At 46.1% G+C, this 15,623-nt stretch overlaps 1 protein-coding gene across 1 annotated transcript in view; it reads right to left on the bottom strand.

Moving 5' to 3' along the window:
* ADARB2 (adenosine deaminase RNA specific B2 (inactive)) overlaps positions 1-15,623 on the bottom strand; it is a 427,885-nt gene that overhangs the window by 50,547 nt on the left and 361,715 nt on the right. Inside the window, exon 4 of the mRNA XM_054591585.1 lies at positions 8,188-8,302. Within this exon, the coding sequence (XP_054447560.1) occupies positions 8,188-8,302 (115 nt within the window). The remainder of the gene's footprint in view (positions 1-8,187; positions 8,303-15,623) is intronic.

The following is a 15,623-nucleotide window of genomic DNA, read 5'->3' as shown; positions in this document are numbered from 1 at the left end:
CTGAAGCAATTTCTTAGATATTGAAGATTTGCACATGTAACTGCCCAATATGGAGGTCACCAGATTCAGGGGTGCCTGCAGAGAAACTCTGCTGTGTGGGTGCCCTTGGGGACTGAGAGCTATTTGCTGTCTCTGTTTTAAAGGACAGTGGGCATTTTTTATCAGTGAATCTTGAGTGCTGACACTGGTGGGTTTTGTGAGCGGGCCGTGAACCAGGCCGGGGTTTCTAAGTGGTCCTCAGAGGTTAGAGCAAGTACAGGATTGCGTCCTCATGGACTTCCTTCAGAAGAAGTGCCGCTGGGGCCTGGTTCCTCTCCCCTGGGATTGCCAGCCTGTTCATTGGCATCAGCACCAGGCAATTTGGCAGTGACCTGGTGAGGGCTGGGAGTGGCCCATTGCTCTGGGGCCTATAGGATGGGGTGCTTGGACTGGGTACCATGAAAAATGAGTGGTTTTAGCACCACTCCTCTTCTCTTCCAAAATGACTTGGCTTATTTTGTAGATGGAGATCCTCACATAGCCTCAAGAGGAGTGAGGGACAGTGGAGGCAGGTGAGTCTGCCATGTCAGGTATGGACAGGACACGCTGCTCACCCCACAGCTGGGGGGCACCGAGGAGACACAGAGGCAGTGTTGAGACTGACCCTGACAGACAATTGCTTGTGCGTCCTGACCTGTGTGAGGGCTGACAGGTGGATGGGTTCCGCCTGTGGGACTGAGCTCTCCCGAAATGAGTGGGCTGCTGGCAAGAGGAGAGGTGAGTGGGAGGAGGAAAACTTAGCAGAGGCTGAAGGCTCTGAGGTGGGCCAGTGGCTGTTCTGGGGGCCTCTGGGTGGTCCACCTCATGATATGGTGGCTGCATGTGCTAAGGCCCCTGTGTGAGGCAGGCAGGTGGGGGCTGGGAATACGGAGTCTATGAGGGCCAACACGGACACGTTAAGAATGGCGTTTCAGCCATTGGGTTGACTTTGTCTATGTGATTACAATGCATCTGATGCACTTTCCAAATAAATCAACTCCACGTTTCCAAATCTAACTTTTGGGGGTTAGGGATGGGGCCCTTGCTGCAGCCCTGTTTTCTGCCCCCACGGATCTTTCTCCTCTCCCGACCAGAGCTGGTGCCTCAGTTATTGCTCAGTATTAAGTCAGCGACAGGGGGAGCTGGGGCTGCAGTGAAACAGGAGGTACTATCAGCTGGTTTCCTGAGCACGGGGTCAGCCCTCCTCCCTCACCTGGCTCAGCAAAGTTCTGATCAAGAGTGCAGGACACCTCCTCCTCTTCCCTCCATGAAGGGGACCAACAGCAGGACAGCAACACTTTGGGAAAGGATGGAAAGGATGAGGGAAAGCCAGGAGAATTATGGACGCTGCAACCATGAGGCACCAGGCCTGAGTTAGCAGCCCTTTGTGTCCAGCCCACTGGTTATGTGAGACTAGTGAGACGGGACTTTGTTTAAGACACCGCTGGTCTACTTACTATCTTATGTCCTGCAGTTAGGTGTGTCCCATGATGGATAAACTTCAGAATGCATAAACTTCAGGGTAGTACAAGGTGTACATTAGAAGATGCAAGGTGGCCAGGTTAGCTTACAAGGGGGATGTTAGTTGTGTCCCCAAACACCAGCATTGTGAGGGTTCCACTGGATACAAACATGGTGATGCTACGTTTAGCATCCCACCCCCAAGAAAGGAGGACGACAGGAACTCTGCAATTAGTGGATTGGCAGCTCTGTTCATCTTCCCATTTGGACCGGTGGAGTGTGCACTTTGCCCCATTAGGAACTCATTCTTTTAGATCAAAGGGACACGTGTGCAGCAGCTGATGTGAGTGATAAGCAGCATGACTGACAGGACGCCTGGCTGCAGTTGAACCCAGAAATAATGAGAGTGTGAAGCAGAACTCATGCATAATTCATGGGCTAAATATTTTAAGTGAAGAGCTTTCCTCTCCATGAGCGATCACTTGATGTTCTTGATGTTGTCCCTCTGTAAGAAGGAGGATGTGGGACATATTTGAACGGGTTCAAAGGGGGAATCTCATCAGCCCCTGGATTCTGTCATCCTGACAGGCAGCTCTGTGTTGACCTCCTACTCCGTTCTGTTCTGTGAGACTTACTCTCGGCACAAGTGGCTGGTGATTATCTGGTTGGTGAACCGAAACACTCTTTGGTTAATGGCCGACAGTACATGCAGGTGCTGATGGATGCTTACCGCGCCCCACCCACCATCCTCTCCGTCTCCTGACTCATCTGACTGCTGGCTTGGTCTTTTATTGAACCATCTCCAGGGATGACTCCAGAATTGACCCCTCGATTCCCATGAGAGCCACAACTTCCTTTCTTTCTTACTCTCACCTCGAGGGGTCCTGACCTGGGCAGCACAGCTCTACCTGCCTTCCCTCCCCAGTTGTCAGCACAGGTGACAGTCCCCTTCGCCAGGCTCCTTCTGGCATATCTCCAGAGCTCTCCTTTTTGGAGGACTTCCAAAGCCCAACATGGAAGCGGAAGGAGACCAGGTGTAGGCACAAGAGTGTGTAGAGAATGTGACAGGGTGTAGATGCAGGTGTGTTTAAGGAAGATGCCCTGCGTGCCCTGAGTGGCCGCAGTTGAGAAGGAAGCTGCCGTGTTGGTGCAAAGGCACTGGGCGAGACCCTGAAACCTTGGATTTCCTCGGTGTGATTCCCCATGGTCCGATTTGCAGGGGGGTCAGAGAGCTACGCCACTTGCTCCTCCAGTATTTACCGCAGAGCAGGGCGAGCTACTGCAGATGGATCAACTGTGAAAATTTAAATACAGGTCAACTGGGTAAGCAAGGAGCACAAACCATGACCCTCCCCACGCACAGTTTGGAAATCCAGAGGATTCAAAGGGCGACAACTATACCAGCTTTACATTTGTTTCTTACTTAGACCAAGTCCAATGGAATATATTTGTTACACCTCCAGTTCCAGTTATGCATGGGAGCCAAAGATAATTAACTCATCCTATAACAGGAAATGTGCAACAATTGTCCTGAACTTCCTCCTCCCTCTCTCCCTTCCTCCATCCCTTCCTCTTTTTATTAAAAAAAACGTGTGGAGGTTATTTTTTTCCTCAATAAAACACTTCGGGCCGTTAAATGCTGGGTTATTACTTAATGATCAGAAAAATGGAGAAATATTTGAATAGCTTTGATGGGGGTACCTGATCTCAAAAGAATGCAGATAAGTAGTGTCATCTTCCCTTTTTTAATGCATTTCCTTAGCTGTACCTCCTTATTGAGAAGGAGTAAATTAAGGCATTTTGTGAAGATCTAGCTCTTTCTTTAGCAGGTTTAGCTTCAGTGGCACTGATCATCCCCTTGTTAATTGTTCTGGACTTATCTCTAAATGAGCAGGAGTCGGGGTGGGATGGGCCAAATGTCCAGTCAGGGACTGATTGTGGGGAGAGACGTTTTGCGTACACAAGTCAGTGTTCAGGTGACACAGGGCCAGTAGTAAAATCTCTCCTGCGTCTAGTGTTTTCAACAGACTTAAAATCAATTGTGCATCACATTCTTATTTGTTTGAGGAGCAGCCCCCATGAATCTGAGCACATTTGTGGAGACGTGTCACCAACTTCACATGTCTCCATCCCCACTTAATTGTTATTAAGATCAGTTCCTCGAAATTCACATAGTCTTTTATCATCTCTCATCCCAGTGTGAGTTTCTGTTCAGAGCTTCCTGTCCAGTTCATTTTTCCCACTTATCTTCCCCATCCCCACCAGGCATAAATAAAAAAGCCCCACTTCTAATTTTATGGCCAAAGTAATTACCAGTCATTAGGGAAGGGGGAAAGTGGAAAGATAGACGTTCTGGAATATTGGGAGGTACACCCTCTGTCTTCTCCTCCATGAGGCCTCCGTGAAGATGGACTTTCCGAAGTTGCCCTCATGTGCTGAAAAAGATGTTTAACTGTGTTGTCAAGTGCCAGTGCTCTGTGGAAAGGACACCTGACTGGAAGTGACCTGTTATCCTGACTGTTCAGGATAAACGAAGGTGAGTCTTATGCTGAAGGAACTGGGGGAGCTGCTGAAAAAGTTAGGGGTTTGTTGGGAGGTTTATGTCCCTGGCAAAACTGTCCTCATACTGGCCCTGGGGGTGGTCTCTCGCCAGTGGCAAGCTCCTGCCCATCATCTCAAGGGCACGGCTGCTAGGGTTATGGGTCAGGCAGCCTTCCTGCTGGGGTGACAGCTTGTTGGAAAAAGTGACCAATCTGCACAACTGGAAATTTGTGGCTGGTACTCTTAGAAAATCAGTGTAATGTTTTATTCACAAGTGAGACTGTTCAGACAAAAATCATATGCAGGATGAAAGAGGAAGACTGAACGTCAAGAAAGAGGGCCTGGTCATAGAGGAAGCACAGCAACCAGGGAGCAGAGAGGAACTTAAGAATTTGCAGCGAGTCACCTTGGAAAAATCTGAGGAGACACTGCATCTATAAAACAAGAAGAATGTCCCTTGGAAAAGGAGGAACCTGAGGACAAGAGAGATGTCTTGAGCAATGTAGATTGCAAAAATTAGGGAGAAAAGGGCAGTTGAGTTGTCAGATAAATATAAGAAATTTCCAAGAACACAGAGTAAAAATGTACATTAAAAATAAGAAAAAATAAATGAAAGACAGATGATTTACTCAGAATATTGAAAATTTCATAAAAATGTGTACGAAGGAAGAAATTTATCAAAGAAACTGTACAAGAAAAAAATACAAAAATAAGCAGCTTAAACAAATCAGGGAAGGTAAATGGCTTACACATAATTTATGAACAGGAAATGAGGATGGACCATCTGAACTGGATAGTGTAAGGAATAAAGTTTAAGAATTTATGTAAAATTATAAATATTACACAAAAATAAGGAAAAGCAGAAAAGCACCAAATTTTAACAGTGTTAGCCAGCAGATAGTATCTAGAATTGGAAACATAGAAATATAGAACCAATATAGTATTTATAGCTTTGAGAACAAAAACTAAAAGTTTCTAGAGGTATCTGCCTCTAGTGAGGAGTGGAGGAAGAATATCGTTTTTCACTCATAAGTTTTCTTCTGTTTGAGTTTTTACCGTATGACTGCATTATTTTGATAAAAGTATTAACTGCTCATAAGTGTACTTTTTTTCTATCATACTTTTCATAATGGCTACAAAATGGTCTAAGGCTCATATATGAAAAGGACTTCACATGAACTAATTGGTGTGGATGAATTGGTATCTCACCAAAAAATGCAGAGGGTGATTGTATCACTTTATTTCAAAATAAACTTAATTTTGTAAGATTGTTATCTATATATAGCAACTAAAATTAGACACACCACTCCATCTCAGAGTTTCTTAGGAGTTTGCTTGAGTAACTGAATTAGAGTTAAGATTAAATGACACATCAACTTTAAGTAAATAACTATTTCAAAATGTTTCTATTAGTAATTTTGCCCATTTTTCCATAATCTCTTTTTAATCAACATGTTTATTAAATCTTCTATTTATTGCAGGAAAGTGAATTTCAGCAATTTATTCTTCAATATTCATAAATTACTAATTAGTGAATCTTTACCTTGTAAAGTCTTGCTTTCATATAATAAATTTAATTCATATACGTAAATTGCCTGCACACAAAGCAGTGTATTCACTGGCAATTTTACATACCATTTTCCCACAGGTCTTTGTAAAACACTCCTGTTTTCTGAGGGAAGTCTTTGAGTTTCTTAAAAAAGTGGAAGGATATTGGACAATCACAGCCCTAGAGCTGGGAAATATCGAAAAACTACTCACCAAATAATACTGATGTATGTTTTGGGGGTTAGAAATATTTTGCACAATAAAGAGGAAACACTGGTTGGTGTCTGTCCCTCCTTTCTTTCCTCCTTTCTTCATTCACATTCATGGGTCAGACCAAGATCATTTAAAAAAAACTATGTTATCCTGGAATCTGGCAGAAAAATCTATGACACTCCAAATTTTAAAATTTGCTCAGATTTTGTTTCTGTGATCCTTCAACTCTGCATATAACTCATTCACACTTAAAAAATATTTTTTTTATACTTACTCAAAGACATTTTTGTTCATTACTTTTAGAGAGAGAGAAAGGGAGAGCAGAAGGGAGAGAGAGAAGCATCGACTGGTTGCCTCCCGTACATATCCGGACCGGGGGACCTGGATTCATTTACGCTCAGACCAGGGATGGGGATCGAGGATTGAACCCACAACCTAGGTATGTGTCCTGACCAGGATTGAACCCACAACTGGATGCTTCAACCAAATGAGCCACACTAGCCAGGGCTCTTACACAGTTTTTGCATTGGATTTAAACTTTTCTTTATGACTCATTACCTACTAGGATGGAAAACTCATGCAGAGAGGTGTTTCATCTATTTTGTTCTCTGTAGTTTTCCTAGAACCTAGGCTAGGTTAGTGCTGGTGGGCACTCAGTAAGTGATTTACAAATAAAAGAGTACACCTACTAATAATAGCACCTGTGTGGCACTTACTGTGGACTAGGCATCTCTCCAGGTGCTTGTATACATGAATACATTTAACCTTTAAATGACCCTCCTAGTAGATACTACTGTGGTCCCCAGTCCCAGAGAGGCTGATTGGCCTGAGGCCACCTCGTTAGTTGCTGGTGGAGCTGAGACTAAAATTTAAGCAGTGGCTTTTTGCCTGTTCCCCCTCTCATTGTTTCTGGGGTGGTTACATCCTGAGGTGGGGCTGTGTATTTTTTTGGTACCCTTATGCATGCAGAATGGTGCCCAATGTGTAGATGTGTCTTATTAATGTCTGCTGGGGGCTGTAACGGAGGAGGGTCACATCCAGCAGTGTGGTTTTGACAGAGGGGACTTTGTCACATGCTGCAGAAAAAGGCAGATGTCACATATGTGAAAGCCGGAAGAGAGTCACGGCTCAGGCGGATGCATGCCACCAAATACAAAGGTGTCGCCAACTAAATGGAATCACCTTTGACTTAGAACATGATCCTTATAAGGTGATTTTACCTTTTAAGCAGTGTATATACTTTATCCTACTCACCAAATTACACTGGGAGGAGATGTTTTCATTTCCTTTTTAAAAGATGCCAAAAATGGAAAGGTTAAGTGACATATCCTCTGGCTGAAATAAAGACGGTGCCCTGAGTTCTCTTTGCCTGCTCCAGTGTCCTTGCATGTGAAGGCACTGGGCGAAGCCCTGGGGTCAAGAACGATGGGAAAATGTGCCAATCACCTGGTTTTAAATGAACTTTTACCGCAAATATATTTGGATATCAGGTAGATGGTCCTTTCTGAGGCTTAGCCTTCTCTTACCCATGCAGAGTGTGTGTGTGTGTGAAACTCAACTCCAAGTCAGTTATTTTTACAATAATTCTGTAGCATGTCGTTACCAACTCATGCCAAACTTTGGGACTAAAAACAATTGAATTCAAATAACCAGTTGGTTAGTTATTCTGAATAGGTCAGTGATGCTCTCATTAATACTGATTGCTTAAATTCAAACATCATTTCCTCCCACATTGGCTTATAAAAGCAGCCACAACCTTGACCATTGATATTGATGGCTTCCTTTGGTTCTATCATTTGTGACTGAGGATGATTCTGTCTGCGAGCATTGTGGGTGGGTGGGTGGGTCCCAGCAGGAAGGGATGCATTCAGTCTCCTGTGTTAGGGTTCTCAGGGGGTCTGCATCCCAGCGGGAGGGGCTCCTAATTCTCAGGTGAATTGGACTCTCTGGACTGGGCTGGCTTTCTGCGCGCAGAGGAAGCGTGTTGGGGGATGGAAAGCAAGAGAGGGGAGAGAACAAAGCCTTGCCCACCAGCCTGGAGTGACTTATCAGGTGGTCTCGCCTGACCTTGCATTCCAGCTTTTACAGTTTCCTCCAGCATTGCCCACTCTTCCTGACAACAAGATGTGAGGAAAATGCCTAATGAGGGACTGGCCAGGTCCTTAGTTTACCTTTCATGGAAATGGAGAGAAGCCTGTGCAGAGATGGCTTTTAGGAGGTGCAATTACACAACCACTGGCACTATGGTTTTGCTGGTCACCCACTTTGTCACTGATCTCTGTGTTTAGTTTTGTTTTCCTTTTCATGTCTTTGGATGGAAGAGAGAATCCTGTTTCCTACGATCAGACAAATACTAATTTCCTCTCCTTGAGATGGGAATCCCACAGCGAAGACACGAGGTGTTACCTTTGGTCATGACGATCCCTGCCAGCGCTCTGTGGCGGGCGTGCATGGACGTCAGGCCCACGGTCAGCTCGCGGAACTTCTGTGTGACCATCTGGGACACAGAGTCGGCGAATTCCTGCAAGACACAAGCACCAGGCTGCTTTGACACTGAGCGGTTCACGCTCATGTCCTCCCCTCCTTCTCAAAGCCAAGTCCCCATGGGCAGAGTCTGGAGATCACCCTGTCACACAGCGCTCCGCCACCACAGGCATCATCCCATGACCCCCCGGCCTTGGGAAAGGGTTAAATATTATACTGGATTGACGGTAGGCACTGATTCTGAGGAATTAACCCCCATCTTGACCCCTGGGTAGGAGCCTGCCTGTACCCGAGCAGAACCTCTGCAGGGAAACGTTTCCGTGCCCTTGTTCTCCCTTTCCCTGTCTCTCAGAGGAACAAGCTCAGCTGTGTCCTGAAGGGCGCCTGTGGGTCCTGTACACATGGGACAGTTGGTTCCCACTTTCTGTTTAGTTTTGCAGAGCTAGATTCTGCATATCCTCTCATCTCGGAGACTCTCCTGGCTGAACTGCTTCCTACAGCTCATTCAGAATCTCCTCCCTTCATGTTTCTGCACATGTGCACACACACACACGCACATACACAGGCACACATACCCATGCGCACACAGACACATGGACATAGAGTTAATCCACAGATGTATGCATGCACATGTACACACTTGCACACAAGCACAATACATACCTACACATATGCACACATACATTCAGACAGTACATCCACACAACAAACAATGTCTGCATACATGTCTACATACATAAAGACAGACACACACCCAAGCTTGTTACAATCCTGATTGTTAAGTTACCCTAAAGTGATCTTGTATATCTTTAAAGCAGTACACGTGAGATAACATGGCTGGTGTTGCCCAGAGCGTGTGACTTTGCCATCTCCCTTCCTCTGTTCCACCTGGTCCATGGCTCACAAGTTGCACTTCGGCAGATGGCCCATCCCTACGTTTTGTGGGAGGCGGCTGGGTGGTAGTGACCTTCATAGACCTCTGACTGAGGGACAAGCTGGGAGCGGAGCTGGAGTGGTCAGGGTGCCCAGGATCTGAGAGCCAGGTGGCCTTGGGAGCATCTGCATTTGGAGCAGGGCGTCTGAGCGCTCTTCTCAAAAGACCAGTGGCGAGACCCAGCACCTGGACCCTGAGGCCGTGTCATGGGGAAGAGGGTCCTGCCTGAGCATGGGCCAAGGGCACCATCTGGTTACGGGTCCGGAAAGGCCTCGTAGATGCTAACATCTGGGATGACCTTGAAGGGACGATGTGCGTTTCTCAGTCACAGGATGAGCCGAGTCTCCTCTCTGGCAGGCTCCGCGGCGCATTGCTGACTAGGGTCATCCAGCCACTGTCCTGATGGCGTGAACACAGGGGCCCAAACAACAGTGCTACCTCCCTCAGTGAGGTGGCCACTGTATCCCGGTGGCTGGTCTCCAGAGTCAGATTCTAGCAGCTTCCTGTGTGTACATCTCGCTCCCCAAGATTCAAGCACCTCAGGGGCAGAGTTTGTGTCCTTCATGTCTCCAGTCACATCTCATGGTGCCAGGTGTCTGCTCCCTGATGCGCCGTGGTCACAAGGAGCTGCTCTCATCGTGACTTCAAGTGTCCTTTTCCTTCTGTTTAAAATGAGATTTTCGAATGTCCCAGAAGTGACAAGACTGCCAATATAGGAGACAGCTTCTCACTTCGTGTCTGCCTGCCCTGTAGGGCCCTCAGAAAAGAACACCCCAAACCACTAAGAAATAATAGAAAACACACAAAACTCCCTTTCATTTGGAAGCCCAGAGACCACTCTCCCTCTCGTAGAGACACAAAATGGACTCACGGTGTGCCAGCGTTGTGCACACATGATCCCGCTGATTCTTGACAAAGAAGCCGCTAGTGCAGAGATATTCTCAAGAATGGACTAAGAGACACACAAATGGTTCATGAGAGGGTAAAAATTTCAGGAAAAAACTGATTATTTTCTCTTCACCAGTTATTCTCAGTAACTTTTTCTGACACTAACACTGTCAATCCACTCAGGTGCCATTTATTTGACATTTATATCTCATGGGCTTCGGGGCTGAAGGGCCAGATCATGGCTCCAGCAGGGTTGGGTTCCCTCTGGGCCTCTTCGTCTGCTGTGAGCTCGTGTGGTCTGTGTGTGAGGAGACCAGTTCCCAGGTCTTCTCTATAAGGATGTAATCCCATTATGGATCCCTCCCTCATGACCTCATTTAACTTAATCACCTCCTTAGGGGCTCATCTCTCCATACTGACACTCTGGCGGTTGGAAATTCAATGTGAATTTTGAGGAATACAAACATTCAACTCATCCCGCACTGGAAACATGGTGTCACATGAACAAACATCCTCTCTGACAATGGTGCTATGCACTAAGGTTAAGTGCACCCCTTTCTCCTCCGCCCCTCCAGCGCTCACTTCTCTCTTCTCTCACCCAGGCTGGATGCAGGGAGGTATGCTTAACATAAATGTCAAGGACCCCTAGGAAAAGAATAGAGGCCCACACAGAGGTCCCTGCTGGAAACCTCAGGAAGGGACCTCGGCATGGAGAGGCCAGAGCCATGAGTTACCCACCCACTGACAACTGAGCGCTGTTATTTATGTTAACTCACTGCTTTCTGAGGTTGTAGGTTATAGCAACCGCGTTATTTACTCTGAGTAATAGAGAAAGAGAGGAATCTATTATAAAAAGGCAAATAAAATCTGACAATCAATTAAGGAAAAGCAAATAGTGCACAAAGCCCTGTACTTCATTATGAACAGCAAACATTTTGCACATACCCCCAACTGATCCGACAGCTGTGGTAGATCCAGATGACCTGCTGATCTAGAACTGATCTGCTAGGCATGGTAGATGTAGCTGATTTATAGCTGATCCAACAGGTGTGATGGATCCAGGTGACTAGCTGACCTGTGTGCTGTTTAGGGATCTTCAGGCTTGGGGGAAGTTCTCTGTGTGAGGGCCTGTGGTGAGGGCCCCTGAAAATCATGGATCAGCTTCTCTGCACAGTTCTATTGCCAGTTAAAAACATTCTTCTTATGTAAATAGCCATTATTGGGGTTTCACGTAAGGAGGGTTTAGTTTTTGTTCATGGTCGGTAGATTGAAATATGCAATAGGAAGTATAGATGAAGCAGCATAGGCTGACCTGCCTTGGCGTCAGCTGATGTTGCACAGGTGGAGAGATGAGGGACTCTCCACTCCTGGACTTGTCCTGAGCCTCTCTCTAAACTCCTGCAAGGCTGTGCTCCGTGAAAGGCACCTGAGCGGTGGCTGGAGGTAAGGACAGGTGGCTCAGCTGGGCTGAGAGGCAGCTCTGAGTGGTGTGCAGAGATGTCGCCCCAGAGTCCCACATGCTTTCCCAGACACCCCGTTCCAGGCCCGGGTCCATGGGGTGGGTTGGATGCCGAGTTGCTGGGTGGCTGCCCTCCATCCCCTCTGAACACGGCATGCTCCATAGGGACCTTCTATTAAACATCTCCTCTCCTGTTATCCTCTTTTCTTTATTCATTTTTTTAGGGGTCCTTGACATTTATGTTAAGTGTGTTTCTCAATGAACATTTCATAAAGGTGAATATAAAAAGCAAAAAGCAGTGATCTCTTTAACTTCTCTTACTTTGGGTGGTACATTCTCCAAATTAAAACAGAGAGAGGTACTTAGTGAGTGGGAAGAAATTTCTCTCTTTGATATTTAACCAGTACTACTTCCTAGGACAGCTTCGGAAAGTCTTGCTTGTGGTTTTTTGAGGGAGAATTTATGGAAGGTTTACGTACTGAAACATCACCCTTAGTTTTTCTGGTTTTAAAAGTCAAAGGAAGAGAAATCATGATGACTAATCACCTCCATCAGATGACAGAGCATCTGTTACAGGGGCTCAGGGAGTCTCTGAGGAATTATTAAGTATTTTAGGTTTGGAAACCTCTAGAGAAACCCAGCCTTCGAGGTTTCTTCTCGGTGTCCTGCTGTTTCCTCACTGCAGCCGCCAGCACCTGCCCCTCCCAGCCCTGCATCTCCGTGGGCACTGCCCTGTTAAGTGATTGGTTTTTAATTAAATGTCATACATGATTGCAGCTGCAGGTTTGTGTATGTAAATGACATTGTTGTTGATGACTCCGGGAGTTAAAAGCTAGACTTGAAATTCACGTTGTGAGACATACACTTACTGATTTAACACTGGGGATTTTTAAATGTTTTAATCACTTGGGATTTAATATACACACCTACTTGGGTTACTGCAAACCCAGCTAATCAGACCCTGAAATTATCTGATTTTCTTTCCCACCTGGCACTTGGTTCATGGTAGATGCAGTGATAGTGCTCAAAACATATCTCTAATTATTTTTATAAACTCAAATTCTAGGGTCCATCCTAGGGCTCTGAAGAGTTCATCCTGCCTCACAGATGGATAAGTGCAAACTACTGAATTTAAAGAGTATTTTTATGAGTGTGTGGGCCAAGCTATACTGTATTGTTGCTTTCTAAATTCATGTGAGATGTTTCCCCTGACAGCGAGAACATAGACACCTCACTGCAGGTTGTGAGCAACACACATCCTCGCCCAGCAGCCTTTCATTTGGGCCTGTGTCCAGGCCTGCTGGCAGTGACCACGGTGCCTACTGATACATATCTCCTGTCCCTGTCCACCGGAAATCATAGACGGTGGACAAGTAATCTCCTTTCTCTGCAAAGTTCCACTTCTAGGCCCTGTAATGGCTTCCGTGGTGATCATGTGTTTCTTGCAACCCCAATAACACTTAACACTCTGCGTTCTTTTTGGTACAACCTGAACAAGTTGTTTTTCTTTCTCCTATGTGTGCCATAAATATATGGTATACTGTAACTGCCCCTGTTGTGGAGAGGGGGTCAATATTTTTATTGACTCCATTGGAAATAGTAATTATAGCCAATGTTGTTGCAAGGTCACTACTTGTCAGATGTGTTCTAAACGTTTTGCGTGTTGTTGCAGTTAACCCTTACATGACGCAGGGGCTATTATAGCTCCATTTTTGTTAACAGTCCTGTGAATTGATCCCAGAGTAGACAGCTTATGATGCATGTCCTCGATGTGGCCAGTGGTGGAATTGTATATATAGACACACCCAGGAGGGAGAAGTCACATCTGGGCGGAAGCTCAGGGTGGGGCAGTCAGGGAGGGCTTCCTGGAAGAGGAGACAGGCTTGTCCTGGGCTTGAAGGTCTCTCATAATCTATATTGTCAGGAATTAGAAGAGCAGGAAAGTCATGGGAAGTCTTGGCCTAAAGAAGTTCAGAGGTTGAACACTCTCTTACTGGGTCAGGCAGTGAGCAGTTCAATGTGGCCTGAGTAAAGGATTCATGCAGAGCAGCTGAGAGAACTTAAACTGGAAAGTCCTCTGGAGAGCAGAGGAGCTTGATTCCAGGTCAAGTTCATTGCCTCTTCCAGCTTAGTGCTGTCAAGCAACCAGGGACACATCAGCACAGGAAGCAAGAGGAGGGCCCTGCCTACCACTCAGGGTGGGGGGGTCTGGCCAACCGGATGCCCTGCTCTCTGCAGTGGACAGGAGAGGCCAGACCCAGGGACAAGTGAGAGGCCAGCTTTGCAGTACAGAAAGGCTCTGAAGACCCACTTCCCAAATCCTGAATAATGGACAGCAGTGACATTTGAAACATAAAATATTTGTTAAATATGAAAAGGAGAGACAGTCAGCTGTCCTAATTATTGTTGGTGATTTAGTAACTTAGAAAATGCCTCCAAAGAGTGCCTGGGTATTGGGAAAAAGTTTGTGTCTTTCACACATCATTTCTGGCCTCCTCGAGCATTTGCACCAGGAAAACGGGATCTCACTGAAGTCTCCTCCTCCTGGAAGCTTCACAGAGCTCCTTTCAGGGCAGGAACAGAGGAAGGAGGTTGGGACTGGGGCCGGTGGCTTGCCAAGTCTGCAGCGATGCCCAAGTGCCTGCACGGAGCCCCGATGAACCTTTACCTGGGGGGCTGCAGTGCCGACGCTGCTCATGCACAACTTGGCACTGGCTGGATGTTTGGAACAAAACTGATCAGAGGAGAGAGGATCTGGCTTCTGTGAAATGGTGGTGATAATCAGGTGCTTCTGGTTCCAAAGGTTAAGTGGGGACGGTGGCCTCATCTTTAATGAGCTGTGTATTATTGTACTTAACTGAAAAACTAAACCAAAATGCTACTTTAGCTTCTGCTTGTCGCTCGCACGCTGTCTGTTGGCCTCAATTACCATGGCAAATTACCAACATTATTCAAATAGGAAAAATAAACTTTATGCAGCCACACCAAATGGCTCAAGCTTTACTCATTTCCAACACTAATATTTTGAATGCCATAAATAAATAAAATGTGTTCAAATTTGCAATGGCAGTCCTCAGGGTAAAATTGACATTCAGCCAAAGTGGTAAGGATATTAAAATCAATAGATTATGAGGAGAAATCCTTCCGTAAATATTTTCCTGTTGAAATCCCGTCTTTGGGTTTATAATGCTAGAATACCAAAAAGGTTAGATTTGCATGTGGGTGGGGCAAGAGAGAATCAGGACCCTTGTCGACACAGTTTCTGTGGTCCCTTCTTCAACTTTGATTTGGTGGTAGTGCAATGGTGGCTCTCTGAGGTGAAGGCCTGGGGACGGCAGGCGGCACTGGAGTGAGGTCCATGCCAGGTTTGTCGGAGCGTGTCCTCCATAAAGCATGGCCCACTCGTGCCTCTGCCCCCCAGGACTGGGAAGGCTGAAGAAGTGCTGATGGAAGTGTCATCCAGCTACCAGCAAGCCAAGGCCTCAGACATAATCCCAGCGGACAGGAGATGCTCTTCTCCAATTTACATCTCAATATTCCTTAGTGTTTCCATGGAGAAGTCTGTCTCTGGGTCTTGGTTATGGCTGCTGTTTGCTGGCAATGGCAGTAAAGCCTCATTAATTTCAAATTCAAGGTCTGGTGAAAATCGCTGTCCAATCTCATAATTCAAATGATCCGACTCTTCAACTATTCTATATCTCTAATTACCCAGAAGCCAATGACAGATTTGGAGGAAGGCATGAAAGATGGAAACTCTTAATTGTGTCCATGGCTTCATGGAAAGAGCCCTAAACTTGGAATCAGAGGAACTGGGTTTGAGCTCTGTCACCAACTTCTCCCAACTGTGCAACTGCCAAAGGGCAGTTAGTGTCTCTGAGCCGTCAGTTTCCCGGTATATAAAAGAGATTCTGATTCTCGGCATAGACACCTACAGCATTCCCATGAACATTTCTGGATAACGTGTTCTCTTTAAAGCAGAAGAGCTTGCAGTGTCCCCAGAAGTAGTCACACTCACAGGGACAGTGTAACAGGAAGTGGAGACAGAGCTGGAAGGGCCTTCTTCCAGGCGACAGAGAA

This window comes from Pteronotus mesoamericanus, unplaced genomic scaffold (genome assembly GCF_021234165.1).
Source record: "Pteronotus mesoamericanus isolate MK-2021 breed Mesoamerican mustached bat unplaced genomic scaffold, CSHL_Meso_final scaffold_232, whole genome shotgun sequence".
Lineage (NCBI taxonomy): Eukaryota > Metazoa > Chordata > Mammalia > Chiroptera > Mormoopidae > Pteronotus > Pteronotus mesoamericanus.
The sequence above is the reverse complement of the archived record's forward strand: the minus strand, read 5'-3'. Positions and strand labels throughout refer to the sequence as shown.